The following is a 20,925-nucleotide window of genomic DNA, read 5'->3' as shown; positions in this document are numbered from 1 at the left end:
TCATGGTAGCAGCCATGTTTTAATTCCTAAGAGCCCTTCTTTATTTTCTTCCTTTAAAAAAATAAAAGCATAATGAATGCATGGTCTCATGGGATTTTTTTTTAAGATTTATTTATTTTTAGAGAGAGCACGTACACACACGCATGCAGGGGAGAGGCAGAGGGAAAGAATTTCAGACTCCCTGCTTAACGGGGAGCCTCACAGGGGGCTCTATCTCATGACCCTGAGATCAAGAGTCAGGTTCAACCAACTGAGCCACTCAGGCACCCCATTATCTCATAGGATTTTAATGATAGGTTTTTGTAGGGTTTTTGCCTTCTCCCTTTATACTCTTTTGTTTGTTAGTTTTCCTTGTTTTATACTCTTCCATTTCACAGGTTCTCCACCCTGTGATAATTCTTTGCTATCTATTTAGGATTAAACATAATCTAAAGAGCTGATTAGAAGCTCTGAGTGTGTAGGTGGGATTATTGGCTGTTGACTTCACAGTAGGGTGATCTGGGTGGGCCATTTGTTGGGGAATTCCCAGTCAGTATATCTAGGGTTTTTTTCTTTGCCTGGTCAGATTCCCCAAAGGAGAGTTTCCAGTATCTTGCCTGCAGGGTAAAGGACTTAACTACTGCTAGTGTTTCTGAGAGCCAAGGAAGGAAACGGGTCTGAGTTTCTGTACATTCTAATTTCAGTATGCATATATTCACGTAATCCCTATTTTCAGTATAGTACGCACACTGTCAAATGTGCTTGGTACTCCAGTCTAGAGATCCTTTGATTTACCACATCCCAGTAATGAACCTTCAGACTTCCTGCCCCGACCCCAGCAGAAGCAATATGGATGTGGGGTGGGAGGGCAAATTTAGGAATCTGATGCTTCTTTAACAGCTTTTACCCAGTTCTCCTGAGGTAGGACATAGACTTCCATTTAGTGTGCCTCCTTTGCTTTCAGTTCTGGAGTATTTTGAGAAATCAAGTTGGTTCTTAGCTTACCCCTCTTCAAATCTAACTTTGTTGGATATGCAATGTTAGTTACCACCTGTCCGTCTCCTTTCCAAAAGCTTCCAGATTTTATTGCTATTATCTCCCTTCTTGTTCTCCAAGTTCTTGTGGGTTTGTCATTTTAGAAGGCTCTGTATTATAGTTTTACTGGGATCTCATGTGGGATTAATATTAGATGCATGTGTTCCTTTTGTCTTCTTAACCTGAAAGCTTACATTTTACTCGTTATTAACAAGTGTTGACAGAGAGATTAACACAAAAATCACCCAAGTCTGTGACAATACCAAAAGAACCTCTTTCCTTTCTTTTTCTTCTGTTTTGATTCTCTTTCCTTTTTGTTTTGTTTTGTTTTGTTTTGTTTTTTGGGGGGAGTGGATACAGTGAGGTTTGGGAGGTCTAAATGTCCTAATCCAGGCTGTACTGTCTAATAATAGCTAGTACTTATTGAGTATTTTTCCATGGGCTTTGTAGCTAAATGCATCTACATTGATCCTCATAATAACCCAATTTGTATCTCCATTCTACCAGTGATGAAACAGGCCCAAAGAGGAAATGTAAATTTCCCAAGGTCACACAGTTCTGACATAGTGGAACCAGAATTTGAACCCAGGCAGCCTGACTTCAAAGCTCGTTGCTCTTAATTACTATACTATCAAATACTAGGTATAAATTGGAAAAGTCTCTTTTATGTCTCTATTCAGTTTCATTTACTATATAAGCCCTTCCACTGCAGAGCTGTATAGATGCCCTGAAACATTAACTGGAGATATCCAAGGTGTCTTTTTCTGTTCCTGGGTCTTTTGTCTATTTTGAACTGACAAGATTGTTCCAGAAAACAAAATCAATAGTCACAGTGTACAGTTGTATGTGGCTCTGTGCTAAAACAGAAGCTATGTGAATCAATGCAGCCATGGAAAGGCTACACAAATTTTCAAGCCTCCACAGTCCCCTCATCTTATTCTTTCTCTTCTAGTTATTAAATGGTATCTGTGAGCCTGAAAGCATTTACATACTTTCCCAGTGTGAGCAGATTACGCCCTGTACATGAACTGGATCTAGAACCCTGGCAGAAATTTTAAGTAAATTTTTGAAAGTGGAAATGAAAATGCATCAGAGTAATTAAATTTAATCTTCCTGAAATTAGTTTTCAGTCTTCAAAATACTGTCCTTTTCTGCCTCACCGTGATAAAAGAAACACAAATATCTTAACAGAGAAACTAAAAAGACCAAAGGATGCATGTAAATGTTTGGAGAAAAGTCATTCTATGAGTCAGGAGTGAAATCTTCTGTCTTCTAGACAGTGCTGACTCTCAGCTAGATGGGGAAATCCATCTTGGCCAATTTAATCATTCTCTAAAAGGCCGGACAACTGTGTGGGTGCTAATGGCATCGGAGAGACATGGTATGGAGGAAACACATCCCACACTTGACAGGATGTTCCCAAGTCAGGAAGGGCATTTCTCTTCCTCAGTAGGATTGTTTCATTGACTAAAGACAACATGAGATCATTGAAATCTCCCCAAAATACCAGAGACTGACGAAAGCAGGATATAGGAGATGGTGAGTCTAATGTAATGTAGTGGGATCATTTATGACATCATAATAAAGTGATAGTATTTTGTCTGTATACTTCCTTCCAAGAGGTTTAAAGAACTTTATAGTCAATCAGTCATCAGAGTTTTAAATCTGTGTTCAGAGTTCATGGTCCCAGAGATGGAAGCAGGACTCTGGTTCAGTCCCGGCCTCGCCTCTCTGGACACCACCAGGCTCTTGAATACCACCCAGTGAAGTTTCCCTCCCCCTCCTCACCCCAGCTTCTGCTGCTTCTCTAAAACATTTCCTTTTTTCATCTTCTTCCAATTCACCCATTTTCATCAAGTGTTAATCTATATCTCACATGGCATATAGCTCTTGAACAGTTCCAGCAACGAAACATCATTAATCTTCCTTAAGTAAAGAATGATCTCTCTCTTTCTCTCTCTCTCTCTCTCTCTCTCTCTCTGTGTGTGTGTGTGTGTGTGTGTAAGCAGCAACTGCTTCATAGGTAGAATTGAGTCTGAGACAGCACCAGTAAGTAGTTGGCAAATGAAAATATGACGAGAAGCCTTGAGCCACAACTTTGGTGGGTTTCCTGCACTCCTCCTTGGTGGCATTTTCAGAGGTACACAAAAAAATGTCGAAAATAGCAGTCACCTGAGGACTATCTCTAGGGCAGGAATTCTCTTCCCAAAACTTAGCTCAAGAGAACAGTGAGAGTTACAAAGACAAAGAAGAGAATGAAACTGAGTATGTGCTTACCTGCAGATGGTAGGAACACAGAAACAAGTAGAAAACTCCATTGTTCTAGTGTAAGTTATGACTTGCCATGCCTTGTTTTTTCTGCTGCAAACTTTGTGGAGAGCACAGTGTGTCAATTTATAAATACTGTGTTTGTAGTCTTCTGAGTCTGTGAGAACATTGCCTCTATGGAGTGCATCGATCATTGTGTCTCTAAAGTGATTTCCTGGTCTCGTAGTTTGTGGGGAATAATTGTCAAAATTAATTAATGCGCATGAAAGGGAAGGATCCAAAGAATCTTTGTTTACTTTTCTTGCTTTCTTTTGTCTGCTTTTTTTTTAAATATATTTTTTCAAGATTTTATTTATCCATTCATGAGAGACAGAGGGAGAGAGAGAGAGAGAGAGAGAGAGAGAGAGAAGCAGAGGGAGAAGCAGGCTCCCAAGGAGCAGGGAGCCCGATGCGGGACTCGATCCCAGGACCCCAGGATCATGACCCGAGCCGAAGGCAGATGCTTAACCATCTGAGCCACCCAGGCGCCCTCTCTTGTCTGCTTTTGACTTAAACCCATCATATCCTAAAACCCAGCCAGAGTCAAATAGGAACCCTCCACTATAACATAAAAAGTGAATGTGTATTTCCTGACTTTAGTGTCCAAAAAAACTATATGCTGGCTGTTTGTGGTTATTTTAAGAATTTCTTTTTCTTTTTTATGGAATTTTAAGTCTCTCCACTTACAAATAATGGAAAATAATCTCTTTAGCATCAATATTCTATTTTTTTAAAGATTTTATTAGAGAGAGAGTGCGCACACATGCATGAGTGCAGGGGAGGGGCAGAGGGAGAGGCAGACTCCCCATTGAGCAGAGAGCCTGACACAGGGCTCGATCCCGGGACCCTGACATCATGACCTGACCCAAAGGCAGATGATTAACCAACTGGGCCACCCAGGCACCCTCAACATTCTATTTAAAATTAATCTGCTTCCTTGCACACACCTCAGGTGCTCAACTATAGCTGTGTGCATGCATAAAGAGGAGATAGGTCAAAGACAAAATCACTTTACATCTTCCTCGATGTGAGCACTTACATGGTTTTATCTGAGAAAAATGAGGCCTCCAAAAGCTTAAAGTGCACAGTGCCTTGCACCTCAAACACCCCATCTGGTCACAGTTTGCACCTGTAACAGCTGCTGACCATTTTCAATGAGAACAATTTCTACTTAATCAAATTCCCCCTTCTACATCAGATCTTTTAAAGAAAACTGTCCACAGCTGAGTGCAGGAATCTTTGAACTTCCCAGTTCACACATCGAATACCGGCATGAGAAGATGCCAGCAAATGACACTGGGTGCCTTATCCACTGGGTACCGAGCTCTAACTAGCTGAATAGAATTGGGGGAGGGGTTGCCCTTCAGTCAGGCTAAGAGAAGTAAATACAGCTTCTCCTCACCATTGCCCCACCACTCCTCCACATTAAAAGGGGAGAGATTGGGCTGAAGGTGGAGAGGTAGGTTGAGGAAGGAAGCATACTTCAGCATTAACATGCGGCCTCCCGGGGCCACCTTATCGAATTGGCACCTGGTTGTTTCCAAAAGTCATTAGAAGGGGTAGACGTTGCCAGAGAGAGTGTGCCCTGAAAGCCACATGGTTTTGAGATCCTTTCTCCAATGAGCTTTTCATATAGAAATTGTATGTGGCTGTGATGGCATTTTACATTTTTGTTGATGATGACTTGATAGATAAATGTTCATAATACTGTTAAGGATAGTGGGGGAGTGGAGAGGGTGGGAGGCTACCTGATATCACGTTTTAAAAATAAAGCAATCGGAGCAAATAAATAAAATAGGAACTTGGAATTCCTGTCTCAGGTCTGGACCTCCAAACCACAGATCCTTTGCTGATGTAAATTTGGAATGGTACCTCCAGCAGTAAATACGGAAACTGGTATTAGATGAGTGCTGGTCTAGATTATGGTTCCACCTGAAAGTGCCTTTTGACCAAACGTGAATGTGGGATAAGGGATGATCATTACTCACGACGGCCTCTCAGCCAGGATGCTGAGTGCTGAAAATCCCCCCTCTGTGCCCACTGCTGCTGCCTGTAGGCACCCCTGGCTTCCACCCTTTTCTAGGTTCTTACGCTGACTGGCTTGCCCCGGGCGTCTGCAGCTGGCTCCCACTTGCTGCCTCACACCAGTTGTATCGTCTGGGTGCCTCTGCCCTCAGGCCTGCCGCTCCCCACCACCGCCGTCCCTCGGCCAATGACTCACCTCCTGCTGCACACAGAAAATAGAAGCTGTCGGGAGGAGCGAGCTCGTGTTTCCACATACACCACACACACACCCCCCCACACACCACAGTCAAACCAGTTTATCTCTGTTCAAATCATCTCTGTGCTAGAGGTGTTCTCTCTCTCACCTGTTCTCTAGATTCTCTGCCTGCTTTCTCAGAAAACTGGTTCCAACAATCATCCCCTCTATGCCCGTATCTTCAGCCTCTACTTTGCTGCTCACTTTTTCTCAGAATATAAAGGTTGTCAAGTCTCTTCCATCTTTAAAAAAAAAAATCAAACACCTCCTCCCTTCACATTGAAGCTTCTGGAAGCTGGAAATTTTGAAGAGGACACATGACACAGTTTCTGAAATGAAAAAGTAGAATTGATTGTTATTTTTGGTAAGCAAAATAGAACCAGGCTTGTAAGACAGAGTCTCTCTGGACAAAGCAAACTGTAACCGTATGTAGTTTAGGAACCCAACTGAAATCTCAGTCCTGCCCCCGTGGTGTCATCAAAATGACTCCTCCAAACTGCAGGCTGCACTTTGGTGTCTCTGTAAGCACCAATACTTAGCCTCTCCTTTCTTCCTGAAATGCTCTTTATAGTCTTTCTGAAAGACTTTCGTCTCCTGGTTTTTCTTTCATCTCTCTTGCTATTCCTCAGTTTACATTAAAGAATTTTCTCATCACTCTACCCTTCAAAAAATAGTATTCCTCATGTTTCATCCTCAGATTTATTCCCCTCTAAGTCTGTATCCTTCCTGTGATACCTCATCTACTCCTTGTCCTTGGAAACTCCCATTCCTTGCCCGGATAATTCATCTGAAACCTCAGCTGTTGCTTCCTCTGTGGAGACCTCCTTGACCACTCTCCCCACCCCCAGTGTGATTTAAGTGCCCATCCTTTGTCCTCCCTCTTAGCACTTATTAAATTATATTATAGTCATTTGACCGCAAACTCCTGGAGGTTAGAGATAACTATGTCTTTCTATCTGTATCTCCAGTACTCCCTGCTTATTGGCTGACAAGAGAAGTGCTCATTAATGGTTGATGAATGAACTGGAGTTTTCACTGTATCAGGCCGCCATTTTAAGCACACACATGCGCACGCACACACATACGTAAGTGCACTCCCAAAAAATCCTTGACTCTGATCGAGTCTCTAGATCCAACTACCGATTTGTAAGAAAAACAGAGGCCTGGAGAATATGTTACATGATATCATAGGGATGCAGTCAGCGGAATCTAAGTGCGGGAAATTCTAAGACAAACAGCCACATTTCTTTAACTGCAATCAAGCAATTGCAATATATGGAGCTTTTTTAGATCTTGATTTTTTTTTTTGAAGACTGTAAAAAAAATTATGACTCAGATGAACACTGTATATTTGATATTAAGGAATTATTGTTAATTTTTTAGATAGGATAATGGCATTGTGCTTATTTTTTTAAAGGGTCCTTATGTTTAGACGTACATTCTGACATATTTACAGATGAAATGATATGATGTCTGGGATTTGTTTCAAAATAATCTGAGAGGGAGAATAATCTGAGTTGGGAGACAGATGAAATTGGATTGGCCAGAGGCTGATAATTACCGAAGCTGGTGACAGCTACCCAGCAGTTCATTATGCTGTTTTACCTACTTTTGTTTATACTTTTAGATTTCAATCATAAAACTTTTATTGTGGCAAAATATACATAGTGCAAAATTTATGTTAACCATTTTTTTTGTAGTTTTTAGTTTTCGTTTAAGTTCCAGTTAGTTAACATTCAGTGTAATATTAGTTTCAGGAGTAGAAGTTAGTGATTCATCACTTACATATAAGACACTGTGTTAACCATTTTTAAGTATGCAGTTCAATAGCATTAAGTACTTCACATTGTCGTGCAACCATCGTTACCATTCATCTCTAGAACTTTCTCACTTTCCCAAACTGAAACTCTGTACTCATTAAACAATATCTCATCCCCCAACCCTACCCCTTGCAACCATTATATTTTCTGTCTCTATGAATTGGACTACTCTAGGTACATCATGTAAGTGGAATCATATAATATCTGTTCTTCCGTGTCTGGCTTAATGTCTTCACAATGTTAGCATAATGTCTTCTAGGTTTATCCATGTTGTAGCATGTATCGGAATTTTATTCCTTGTTAAGGCTGAATAATACTCTGTTGTATGCATTTACACATTTTGTTTATCTGTCTGTTGGACATTTGTGTTGTTTCCAAAACTTTTTCCAGAAGGTGTCTGATAATGAGGATTCTTAATATAAGGTATACTGATTGTAGTTATCTTGCTGAGGAACTGGCATAAAAACTAATTTCTGTAGACGTCGGATCCCAAAGGCTTAAGAGTTTTTTAAGATCTACGGTCCATACAAGCCAGGAAGTGCGAGAGACTGCAGGCAGTGGGGTAGAAAGTTAAGAATGGGGAAAGGAAGTTACCCTTGTTGTCTAGGATTACTCAGAAAAGCTCTTGCCCTCATTGGCCTCTACCACTCTCAGGTAGCTTTTCTACTTCTTGAGGATCCCCACACAGTTATTTCTAACACATGTAGCCCTGCCAAATGTATTTTTACCCTAAGCTCAGGAACTACCTTTCAGCAATTTTATACCAAAAATAAGTGTATCACTTACAAGTAAAAAGAAACCTTTTATCTGTTCCTGCAGGAGAGTAACCAAGTTCGAATGAACGCCTAAACCAGAAAATGTTTGCATCAAATATTAGTCTGAAATTTGTCCTTACTCTTCTGGTTTTTGGAAAATTATCCTTTAGACATCTTAAGGAGCAATGGGGCTGTGAGGAGTATGTGAGATCTAATTTCAGGTTAACCTTGAGGTTCCCAGAGAAGTTCTGGAATCAGTGTGGAATTTTAGATATTCTCTAGAAGGAGCCATACTGTTCAGTTTGTTCTACTATGTGGCTCAGATTCTAGACTCCTTAGACAAGCCCAGAACTGTCCTTCCCATCTCATGGTTTCCCAGGTTAGAGCAGTCTAGAGTGGATTGCAGCTTCCCTGGCCAGGACTACCCTGAGCTCAAGAAAATTCTTCCTTTCTCATCTAAACTTATTTCCTGCTTATAGTCTCAGGAGAGGATTGCCTTTTATATCTTGTATTGACCATCCAATACATATTGGCTATTTGTCACACCCCTTTGTCCTTAGAAGCCCCAGTTTTGGTTTTAGAGGTTTTGTTTTTTGTTTCGGTTTGGCTTTTTTGTTTACTTTTTATTTTGAGATAATCGTAGATTCATATGCAGATGTAAGAAATAGTGCACAGAGATTCCATGTATCTTTTACCCACTTTCCTCCAATGGTAGCATCTTACCCAACTATATTATCACAACCAGGATATTGAGCTTGATACAGTCAAGATAGAGAAATTTCCATCACCACAAGGATCCCTCCTGTTGCCCTGTTATAGCCATACCTACTTCCCGCCTGACCTCACCTCCTCCTTAGCCCCCAGGTGCCATTAATCTGTTCTCAGTTTTTAGAATTTTCTCATTTCAGAAATGTTACGTAAGTGGAATCACACAGTACATAACCCTTTATGTCTGGCTTTTTTCACAAGACATAATTCTATGGAGATCAATCCAGGTTGTTGCAATATCAATAGTTTGTTCCTTTTTATTGTTGTTTAGTATTCCATGATCTAGATGTACCAGTTTGTTTAACTATTCATCTATTGAAGGACATCTGGATTGTTTCCAGATTTTGGCTATTACGAATAAACATAAGTAATTAAACATGTGTGTACAAGTTTTTATGTGAACATAAGTCTTCATTTCTCTCGGATAAATGCACAGAAATACAATAACTTGATCATGTGGTAGTTGCATATTTAATTTTACAAGAACCTGTCCAACTGTTTCCTAGAGTGGCTGTACCATTTTAAATTCCCACCAGCAATATATGAGTGATTCAGTTTCTCCATATCCTCACCAGCATTTGGTGTTATTACTATTTTTCATTTTAGCCATTCTGATACTCATTGGATTATAATTTGCATTTCCCTGATGGCTAGTAATGTTGGATATCTTTTCATATGCTTGTATATCATGTATGTCTTCTTTGGTGCAAGGTGGGGCTGGAACTCATGATCCCAAGATCAAGAGTCACATGCTGTACCAACTGAGCCAGCCAGGTGCCCCAAAAGGACTTTGTTCATGTTTTATTTGGATAGTTTGCTTTTTTTTAGCTGTTGAGTTTTGAGATTCTTTATGTGTTCTAGAAACCACTTCTTTGTTGAATATGTGATTTGCATGTATTTTCTCCTAGTCTGTAACTTGTCTTTTTCATCTTTTTAACAGGTCTTTCATAAAGTTTCAAAAATTTCAAAATTTATCAATTTTTCCTTGTTTCAAAATGTATCAATTTTTCTTTTTATAGACAGTGTCTTAGATGTCAAGTCTAAGTACTTGTTTCAAAAATTTATCAATTTTTTCTTTTATAGACAATGTCTTAGATGTCAAGTCTAAGAACTCTGTGTAGCTCTATCATGAAGATTTTTCTCCTAGGTTTTTTCCTAAAACTTTATAGCTTATGTTTAATATTTAATTCCATGGTCTATTTTGATTGAATTTTTTATATAAGGTATGAGATTTAAATAGAGGTTTATTTTTTACTTATGGATGTCCAATTGCTTCAGCACCATTTGTTTAAAAGGTTATCTTTCCTTGGCATATTTGTGTGGGTCTATTTCTGGGTCACCTGTTCTGTTCTGTTGATCTATATGCCTATTCCTCTATCAATATCACAGAATTTAGATTACTTTAGCTCTATAATAGGGCTTAAGATGAGGTAGACTGATTCTTCCCAATTTATTTTTTTTCAAAATTGTTTTAGCTGTTCTTCCTTTGCCTTACCATATAAGTTTATTATAATCCTGTATATATCTACCAAAAAATCTTGCTGGGATTTTGGTAGGAATTGCATTAAAAACCCACATATCAATTTGGGAGAGAATTGACATTTTTTTTAAGATTTTATTTATTTATTTGACAGAGAGAGAGACAGCGAAGAGGGAACACAAGCAGGGGGAGTGGGAGAAGGAGAAGAAGGCTTCCCACTGAACAGGAAGCCCGATGAGGGGCTCAATCCCAGGACCCTGGGACCATGACCCAAGCCGAAGGCAGATGCTTAACAATTGAGCCACCCAAGCGCCTCAAGAATTGACATTTTTACTGTCTTGAGGTTTCCAATCCATGAACATGGATGGTGTTGTTGAGTTCTTCCATATGCTTGCTGATTTTCTGTCTAGGTCTTCTCCCAGTTGTTGAGAGAGGAGGATTGAAGTCTCCAACTGTAATTGTGGATTTGTCTATTTCACAATTTTTGCTTCACACATTTTGCAGCTCTGTTGTTTGGTCTACACACATTTAGGATTGCTGTGTCTTCTTGGTGGATTGATCCTTTTGTCACATAATGTCTCTCTGCATATCTGGTCATTTTCTTTGCTCTGAACCCTACTTCATTTAATATTAATGTAGCCACTCTGGCTTTCCTTTGATGAATAGTTTGTGTGATTTAACTTATTCCATCCTTTAACTTTCCACTAGCCTATATTTGTATATTTGAAATGAGTTTCTTTTAGATAGTGTATAGTTGGGTTATGTTTTTTAATCCACTCTACCAGCCTCTTTTATTTTTTTTAATATTTTATTTGTTTATTTGACAGAGAGAGAAAGCACAAGTAGGCAGAGCAAGAGGAAGAGGGAGGAGCAGGCTCTCTACTGAACAGAGAGCCCGATGTGGGACTTGATCCCAGGATTCTGGGATCATGACCTGAGTCAAAGGCAGACGTTTAACCAACTGAGCCACCCAGGTGCCCCATCTGCCAGCCTCTTTTAATTGGTGTATTAAAGCCCTTTACATTTTGGGGGACCTGGGTGGCTCGGATGGTTGGGCGTCTGCCTTCAGCTCAGGTCATGATCTCCTGGTCCTGGGATTGAGTCCCGCATCGGGGCTCTCTGCTCAGTGGGGAGTCTGCTTCTCCCTCTCTCTCTGCCTCTCCCCTTGCTTGTGCTCTCTCTCTCTCTCTCAAATAAATAAATAAAATCTTAAAAAAAAGCCCAGACCTTTGTTTCATGTTATTATTGAAATGTTAAGATTAGGGGCACCTGAGTGGCTCAGTCATTAAGCGTCTGCCTTTGGCTCAGGTTATGGTCCCAGGGTCCTGGGATCGAGCCCTGCATCGGGCTCCCTGCTCGGCGGGAGGCCTGCTTTTCCCTCTCCCACTTCCCCTGCTTGTGTTCCCTCTCTCGCTGTCTCTCTCAGTGTCAAATAAATCTTAAAAAAAAAAAGAAAGAAATGTTAAGATTATGCCTGCCATTTTATTTTTTGTTTTCTATCATCTCTATTTTTGTGTTTGTTTTATTTTTCTTGCCTTCCTATGGGCTACTTGAACTTTTTATAGAATTCCACTTTTATGTACCAAGGGTGGGTTTTTTATTTTATTTTTTAATCTATAGTGTTTTTTAGTGTACCTCTTTGTATAGCATATACATATATATATATACGTGTACACACACACACACACACACACACACAATATCACTGTCCGCTGGTGTCATCATTGTAACAAGTTTTCTGTCTTGCCAGATGGCCTCTTTGTAGTCCTTTGGCTAGAGAAAACAGGCCTTTGTTGGGCTCTTTTTGTCTGTGCCCATTGGCATTTCTGGGTTTCCGGCTTCTTTAGCTCCAAGTCTAGGATATATGAGGCAAAAAGAACTCACTGCCATGTTATTCTTCATGCCCCCAGGTCCCTAGCCAGGCTTTTTTCTCTCTACCTTTCACAGTCTTCTTTTTTTTTTTTAATTTCTGAATTTTTTTTTGCTTTATGTGGAAAATAGGCATAAATCTCATTTTATGCTTTTTTTTAATTTTATTTTTAAGCAATCTCCACACCCAACATGGAGCTCAAATTTACAACCCCAAGATCAGGAGTTGCATGCTCCACTGACTGAGCCAGCTAGGCACCCGGTATGCTATTATTTTATATCTTAAATGTGTTTGAAAACATTTTGATTTTTGGAAACATCAGACTTTCAAAGTCTTTCTGTGTTTGTCTTATGTAACGTCTAGGGGTTTTAGTTGTACTTAGTGGCAGAGATAGGAAAAAGTAGATCTACTCCCATCTTCCTAGAAGTGGAAATCCCTCCCAGTTTTATTTTTGATCTAACGTAGAGTTAAGGTAAATTTTCTTTTTCTTTACTGTTCTGAGTATACCTCTGACTCTGACCCAGCCCACTGGATCCAGCCCTGGAATTTACCCGAGAGAAAGTTGGCTCATAGCTAGACTGTTACAGTTTCAGGCCAGTGCCTTTATTCTGTATACACATCTTTCTTTCCTGTGTCTTTCACTTACTCTCCTTTGTTTGCATTGTTTCAGAGAGCTGCTGCTACTAGAGACCTCTGAGCCACAAGATGGCGCCCCAGAGCAGTTCAAGCTAATCTTTTCCTGTTCTTCTCTGGGGCCCCATTTTTAACTTAATATTAGGAAACTCAAGGCCGTTTATCTAAACCAGCATGTAGCTCTGAAGACCCAACTGTGTTTTTCTTTAAGCCATGTCTTCCCAGTTGCATGAAAATTTAAGCCATCAGTATCAAAAAGTGTTTTTGTTTGAATTTTTTTTTTTTGTATCTTTAACTTGGTGGCAACTCATATGGAAAATTTAAAAGTAATTGTTATTCCTCTTAATGAATTGAGTTGACATTTGTAATTGGGCTCACTGAAAATAATCTGTAATCTCAGCATAGCTTTAGGAAAGGAATGTTATAGAGGTGCCTGGGTGGCTCAGGTGGCTAAACAGTTAAGCGTCTGACTTCCTCTCCTCTCGGGTCATGATCTCAGGGTCCTGGGATCCAGCCCTGCATGGAGCCCTGCATCGGGCTCTGTGCTCTGCGGGAGTCTGCTTGTCCTTTTCCATCTCTCCCCATGTCCCTCCCCCTCCCCCTGCTCATGCTTTCCCTCTCTCAAATAAATAAATAAAATCTTAAAAAGAAAGGAATGTTATAAGTGCATTCTGAAGGAGATGCACCTCTCAGTGTCTTTTGAGGTATTTGAATCGATGAGCCAAACTTTCTTACAGTGTAGATTTTTGCTTTTGATTACTAGCCTAACTTTTAAAATGATGGCTTAAAAGATTATATAAAAATGTATGGAATAAAACTACTGGTAAATACATGTTAACAGTCTTTGGGTGGCAAGGTATGAGTGGTTTCTTCTTTGTCTTTCTTCTGGTCTATATTTTTTAAGTTTTCAATAATGAGCAACTTTTTTGATTGAGTATATTCTTCAGCTAATCAGAAAATATTTATTAACCACCTAACAAATGTAGAGCCAGCATATATATTTTCCTAGGTTGATAGTCACTCCCTCACTAAAGACAGGGTCCATGTCTTTTTTTTGGAGATTTTATTTATTTATGTGAGAGAGAGAGTGTGCATGCACACGCAAGGGCGGGGTGGGGTGCGGAGACAGAGGGAGAGGGAGAAGCAGACTTCCTGCTGAGCAGGGAACTGATACGGGGCTTGATCCCTGGACCCTGAGATCATGACCTGAGCCAAAGGCAGATGCTCAACCGACTAAGCCACCCAGGCGCCCCAGGGGCCATGTCTTTTAAAATTTTGTAGGCTGAGATACCTACCATGTGCCTTATACATAGTGAGGCCTGGGAAATAACTGTTGAATGAACACAGAAGCCTTTATTCCTAGCTTTGAAGGAAAGAATTATATTTTACTGATTGTAAGGCTTTGGGTTTAGGGGCCTTACAATGGTCTTGGTATACTTTTCTGCTTATGTATTAGCACACATTCAGTGGGCAAGTTTTGTCCATTCTGTCTTAATTCTAGAACTACTAATTAGGGATAATAAAACCAACTGCAGTTCCCTAAAATAATAAAATTAGTAATAGAGTAGGATGGATGATATAAATCCAAAGCATTAAGCAGTAATATTAAAAATTTGGCCCTTACTAAAATCATTCTTAGACTGTTAAGAAAGTCTACACAGATATTATACATAACAGGTGCCATAGCAATATTTGACAACTGACCAAATAAATGAAGTTTTATTGATTAAAGAATTTTAAATATCCTAAAAATCTACATGGGAAGAAATTATGAGTAAAGGGAAGCTAGATTAAAATCAGTGCCTTTTTAGGGGTGCCTGGGTGGCTCAAGTCTGTTAAGCATCTGCCTTCAGCTCAGGTCATGGTTCTGGAGTCCTGGGATTGAGCGCCATATTGGGTCCCTGCTCAGTGGGGAGCTTGCTTCTCCCTCTCCCTCTGCTGCTACCCCTGCCTGTACTCTCTCTCTCTGTCACATAAATAAGTAAAATATTTTAAAATAAATAAGTAAAAATAATAAAATCAGTGCCTTTCCAACCAAGCCTCAAGAAAATTAATGATTTATTCAGTGACTTTCAACTCCTGATTTTCATAGGCTCAACAACTGTTATAAAGAACTTTTATATTTCTGATACAGTTATATAATATAATTTTTCATTAACTTTTATTTTACTTAGTAATATCCATTTATAGCTTAGTTTAGTAAGTTGTCAATAAAAGTAATCTATAGACTTCTCCTTATGAAAGGTTGAATGTAGGCAAGCTTACCAACGTACTAGATTTGCTAAAAATCCAGACTTTTGAGAGGCAGTCATGTGCACACAAGATGGGTGGGAAGTAGAGAAAATGGGAGTAAATTCACTGAAAAGGAGACTAGAGAATAGAAATTGACAGATCTTTGAGTGGAAAAAAGGATTTCAGTGAAAGGTAGCAGTCTCAGCAGAATCATGACATGGAAAAGTTGGCTGAAAAGATGCTATCTAATCCAGTCGTATACAAACTGTAAAAAAAAAAAAAGTAGAACCCTTTATTCAAATGGAAACGTATGCAAAATACCAATATATAAATATACAAAAGCTGAGCAGTTTTGGTTAAAACAGGGTGGGGACTAAAGCCCATCCTCGTTGAACCTCCCTCTCTCTATCCCAGTGGACTCTGTGGAACACACTTTAATAACAACTCCTTGGGGCACCTGGGTGGCTCAGTCGTTAGGCATCTGCCTTGGGCTTGGGTCATGATCCCAGGGTCCTGGGATCGAGCCCTGCATTGGGCTCCCTGCTCAGTGGGGAGCCTGCTTCTCCCTCTCCCACTCCCCCTGCTTGTGTTCCCTCTCTCGCAATCTCTCTCTCTGTCAAATAAATAAATAAAATCTTAAAAAAAAAAATAAAAACCACTCATCTTGTCTATGCTTAGAAATCTCTCCACCCTCAGACCCAGTGAAATGTTGCCTAACCAGTAGGCAGGTGGTAGACATTTATTTGTAATAAGAAAACATTTTCTTCAGGTTTACAAAGATGGAAAATTATTTTAAGGAATGTTTTTTCACCCATTACCAGAAAAGAGTGTTTTACCATTGAGACTACCAGTTGGAAGAACCACTCCATTTACTTGAGATTCTTCCCTTGGCCCTCTTGGGGACTGGCTTTGTGTTTTCTAGCTCTTGGATGTGGTCTCTCAACTAGCCAAGCAGAATGTGCAGCTGCTGGTCCTGGGCCGAAAGCACATGCTAACACAGCACTCGAGGTGGAGAAAGGATGAGATGAAAAAGGTGCAAAAGCAAGCCAGGTGCTTCTTTGCTGACAACATGTAAGTACTGAAGGTACTAGGTGAATTACACTCGGCCCAAGTCATCTGCTTGCTAGTTACCTATTTTCGCCATTTTTAAAGTGCATGCGTATGAATCCCAAAAAAAGATTTGAGGCAGCTGACAAAAATCTACTTCCTACAGCAGGGTAAATTTAAATAGATGAGGAAATCAGGATAAAGGAGAAATAGGAGGAAGCTAAAGTCAGAAGTGAGATGAGTACCCAGAATGCATGCATAAGGTCCTACGTAGATCATTTAACAAATATTACATATATATGAGCACCTTCTGTGTTCTTGGGAAACCACAATTGTTCACCAAGTCCCTACCTTCTTGGGACTTAAAATAAACAGCTAAACAAATAAAAAGGTAATGTAAGCCCAGGCAGGGATCAATGCTAAACAATAAAGCAGAGTGAATAGGTGAAAAAGGATTAGGTAGGGGGTAGGTCAGAGGGTAGCGGGTGGGGTGGTCAGGAATAGCCATTGGGAGAGGGCAGATACAAGGGGAAGGAGTCATTTGAGAAAATGTGAGGGTGGATGGAAGAACATATCAAGCAGAGGGAACAGCAAATGTTCAAAAAGCTATGAAGCAGGAATGTGTTTGGCATGTTTGAAGAAAGCAAGCAAACCAGTGCAGATGAGCTGTGCAGCAAGAAGAAAAGTGCTAGGTTCTGAGGTCAGAGAGAAGGCAGGGACCACAGTAAAGAAGACCTTGTGGGCTCTGGTAGGCAAGCGAGGAACCTGGATTTTATTCAAACTGTAAAGGGAATGTTGCTATGAGCGACAACTTCTCAGGAAGCCAAAGGAACATGGAAAACAAGGTCAGTGACAAAATGGTACAGTGTCCATAAAGAAGAAAGCATCTACTCCAGAGGGGCACAGATCCTCAACAGTACACGTAAAGTTTTAAAATACACTTAGTTTTACATATGATTTATGCTGACAAAAGTTTATTTCCAACTTTGCATGGATAATGTGTGTACCCTCAGCCCCAGGTCTAGGTTTCGTTGTGTTGAATGTGATAGCTTCAGGATTTGTCAGTATTCCCCAAATTATCTATTCCTAAAAAGGTAAAATGGCTCTCAATGCATGGAGCAGGAGGCTAACCCCTCATTCAGATCCCAAACCAATCCCTTTTTTCTTTAGCTAACTCCTTTTATGTATTCACGGGAAGAGTTACTTCTCTGTCTCTAAGAGTAGAAGACAACAATAACGCTCGGCACACACTCACTTTAGGCAACAGTGGGTAGACAAGAGGAGCACAGTCTTTCATTAGTCTACCCAGATTCAGAACGTGGGCCTGCCACCTCCTATCCGGGAAGGTGTTTCCCTTCTCTGTGTCGTCTTCATATGTAACCTCCAGCGGGGTATTGTGAAGATTAAATTAGAGAATACCTGTAAATAATACATATAAAACTGTGGCAGGGCACCAAGTACATGCAAAGCATGTATGTAGTGCTGTCATCATTACTATTCTTTTCCTTAGGTGGAGGAATTGGAGAAATGCGATGGTAAAACCAAAAAGCCTGATGGAAATTGATCTCATGCTTGGTTTGGGACTTTAAAGTGACCTTCTGAGGCTTTGGATTTGAATGTTTAAGTTTTTAACATTAATTCTATGTTCCACTAATTTGCCAAAGAAATCTTTTCAAATATATACTGCAGAGAACAGTATAGTGAATCCCCATGTAACTGTCACCCAGCTCCAACGATTATCATCATTTTTCTCATCTTGTTCCATATAGCCCCCTACTTTTTTTTTCTTTTCCTCTCTCTTTTTCCTGAAGATTTTTAAGGCAGATGTATTCCAGTCATTTATCATTTCATTTGAAATAGTTTAGTATAAAATAAACATCAAATGGTCCCACTTTGGGTCATTTGGATAAGGCATAAGACCTATCCCATGCTGCGGTCTGAGTCTCCTGAGCCAAGGTGGCCCCTGCTGTTCTTACAGCATACCTCCTCCAGTGCTGAGTGCTGAAGCTGAGGGTCCATTGGAGACTCTGAGTCACTGGCTCTTCTCAAAGCAGGTGATGCCTTCTGTTGCAGATCTGGGTGACTTCCCAGAAGCTGCTTTGAGATACCAATTTTAGCTTTGAGGCAGCCCATTATTTTTGGTAGCTTGCAAGGAAGTGTCATCCTGTCCTATTAATATTATGAACATTTTTCGAGTTTGAGTGGGGGGAAGGGTGTGCTCTGTGGTGGATAGGCCAACAGGAACAACACCCGGGGCACACAGAGAACCAGCTTTTGAATGTGAAGAGGGAATTATTGTTAGAATTTTCCATTTTAGTGGAAGAACCCAACTGAGCCAAGTTGAGCATTTGCATTCCCTTCCCCTTAGCTTTCCATTTGTATTTTAGATAGTGCTGTCTACTACCAAAAGACTTGGAGGTTGGTTTATAAGTATCACTGGGATCATGTCACTTAAGAATGAAAGCACTGGGGCGTCAGGGTGGCTCAGTCGGTTAGGCATCTGCCTTCAGCTCAGATCATGATCCCAGGGTCCTGGGATCGACTCCTGCATGGGGCGCCCTGCTCAGCGGGGAGTCTGCTTGTCCCTCTCCCTTTGCCCCTCCCCCAGCTTGTGTTCTCTCTCTCTCTGTTTCTCAATAAATAAGATCTTAAAAAAAAAGAAAGAATGCAGAGCACCTCTGAGGAAAGTGGAATAAGAAGTAAAAAGCATGGTAAAGAATGCTATCCTCTGCCTCCTTGGGGCTGTGTGTGATTGTATTCTTTCTTCTGCCTGGCTCAGCTCAGAGGATGATCCGTTCCTTCTGTATGCCACACTGCACTCGGGGAACCACTGCAAATTTATCACAAAAGATCTGATGCGGGACCACAAGGCCTGTCTACGTGATGCCAAGACCCAGCGCCTCTTCTTTAAGTGGCAGCAGGGACATCAGCTAGCAATTGTTAATAGGGTTGCAGGATCAAAAATAACCTTTCAGGTATGTTATTTGTTCTCTACATAATGTCAACAGAGTGTGGCACAAAGAATTTTGCTACTAGCTGGAGGTTTTAAATGCTTTATTTTTCTCAGCTGTAGGTTGGTATTTGGAATTAGCCAGTTCCTGGAAACAGAAAGTCGGCCAAGGCAAAAGTTTTCATAGAACAGCCCCACATTAATTGACATAGTGAAAACATCTGAGATGTCATCAATTGTGACTTCAGTTATGTCACGGATTATAACTTGTTTTTTATTTTCATACATGTTTTTTATTTTCCTATTTATTTGCAATAGCTGAAAATTCCTTATCCTTTATGGTTCATAGTATTTCTGCTAAGCAACTCCTTTTTCCTGTTAATCCACTTCTGCAGCATGGTCTCCACTGAGTTCTCCTTTGACTCTAGTTTAGATTCTTGCAAATACAAGGAATGTCTCTTGTGTGAAAGCAAAGGGAGAGAATCCAAAGGCAAGTTATTATGGAAAAATACACTAGTTAATGGTAAATATGGTCCAATGGTCAAAAAACATACAAAACAACAGATCTATACAAAAAATCAAGACTGTGGGAAACGATATAGGACAACTGGCTTGGTTTTCTCAACAACAAAAGATTACGAGAATAGAGATGAAAAGTAAAGCACTATTTAAAATTAAGAGATAGGTTAGCCTGGTGATGGGTATTAAAGAGGGCACGTACTGAATGGAGCACTGGGTGTTATAAGCAAACAATGAATCATGGAACACTACATCAAAAACTAATGATGTAATGTATGGTGATTAACATAACATAATAAAATTAAATTAAAAAAATAAAATTAAGAGATAATTCAGTCACGGTGTCATAACCTAATTTCAACTCCTGTTCAAAGAAATCAACTGTAAAATACATGTATGCACATGTAATAATTGGGGAAATGTGAAGAGTAGATATCTGATGATAAGGAATTATTAACTCTTAAGTGTAATAATAGTATTGAACTTTTATTTATAAAATAGATCTTATCTTTTAAAGGTACATATTGAATATTACAGAAGAAGTGATATAATATCTGAGATTTGCTTCACAATAATCATGGGGAGTGGTGTGGATGAAATAAAATTAGCCATGTGTTGGTAATGGTTGAAGCTGGGTGGTACCTGGGAGTTCATTATACCATTTCTCTACTTTTGAATATATGAAATTTTTCTCTCACGTACAAAGCTGATAAAGGCAAGTAAAGAGATACTATCGCCTATAAACGTAATAATACAGAGAATCTTTAACCTTAAAAATGAACCCACCCCCCAAAAAGGGACCCCTAATTCTAGGGTTCATCTTCACAGAGCTACCTGCTCTCTGAAAATCCATTGTTAAGTAAGAGAGAATATTGAAGCAAACTGAGAAGTCGTCAGAAAAGAAAGGGAAATGGCCAGGTAACCCCTTAGTGTTGTTCTCAATGTTTGGTTCCCTTTTTAATTCAACAGCATATCCCCTGTTACGACACAGTGGTGCAAACAACTGGAGACTCGTGGCACATACCATATGATGAAAACACAGTGGAAAGATACTCCTATGAAGTGCCAACCAAATGGCTTTGCCTTCAGCGAAAGACATGAAGACTCTCCCCCATGCTAAACTTGTGTTTGGGTGCTCTTCTGGTTGGCATCAGAGCACTTCAGTCGATGCTTGTTTAGCAGTGCTCCTGTGTGATCCACTCTGTCCTCTTTGGTCCGGTTGGTTTGCATGTCAACAGATTGACTTTTTTTAATGAAATAAAATATAAAA

The 20,925-nt window shown here is 40.0% G+C and overlaps 1 protein-coding gene across 1 annotated transcript in view; it reads left to right on the top strand.

Annotated features, from left to right (window-relative positions):
• Nucleotides 1-20,925, top strand: part of PRORP (protein only RNase P catalytic subunit) — a 132,096-nt gene extending 111,171 nt beyond the window's left edge. Inside the window, exons 5-7 of the mRNA XM_027570782.2 lie at nt 16,062-16,210; nt 18,966-19,161; nt 20,625-20,925. Of these exons, the coding sequence (XP_027426583.1) occupies nt 16,062-16,210; nt 18,966-19,161; nt 20,625-20,756 (477 nt within the window). The 3' untranslated portion in view covers nt 20,757-20,925. The remainder of the gene's footprint in view (nt 1-16,061; nt 16,211-18,965; nt 19,162-20,624) is intronic.

The sequence above is a fragment of the Zalophus californianus genome, chromosome 6 (assembly GCF_009762305.2).
Source record: "Zalophus californianus isolate mZalCal1 chromosome 6, mZalCal1.pri.v2, whole genome shotgun sequence".
Classification (NCBI taxonomy): domain Eukaryota; kingdom Metazoa; phylum Chordata; class Mammalia; order Carnivora; family Otariidae; genus Zalophus; species Zalophus californianus.
Note: the sequence above shows the minus strand (reverse complement) of the source record. Positions and strands in the feature narration are given on the sequence as shown.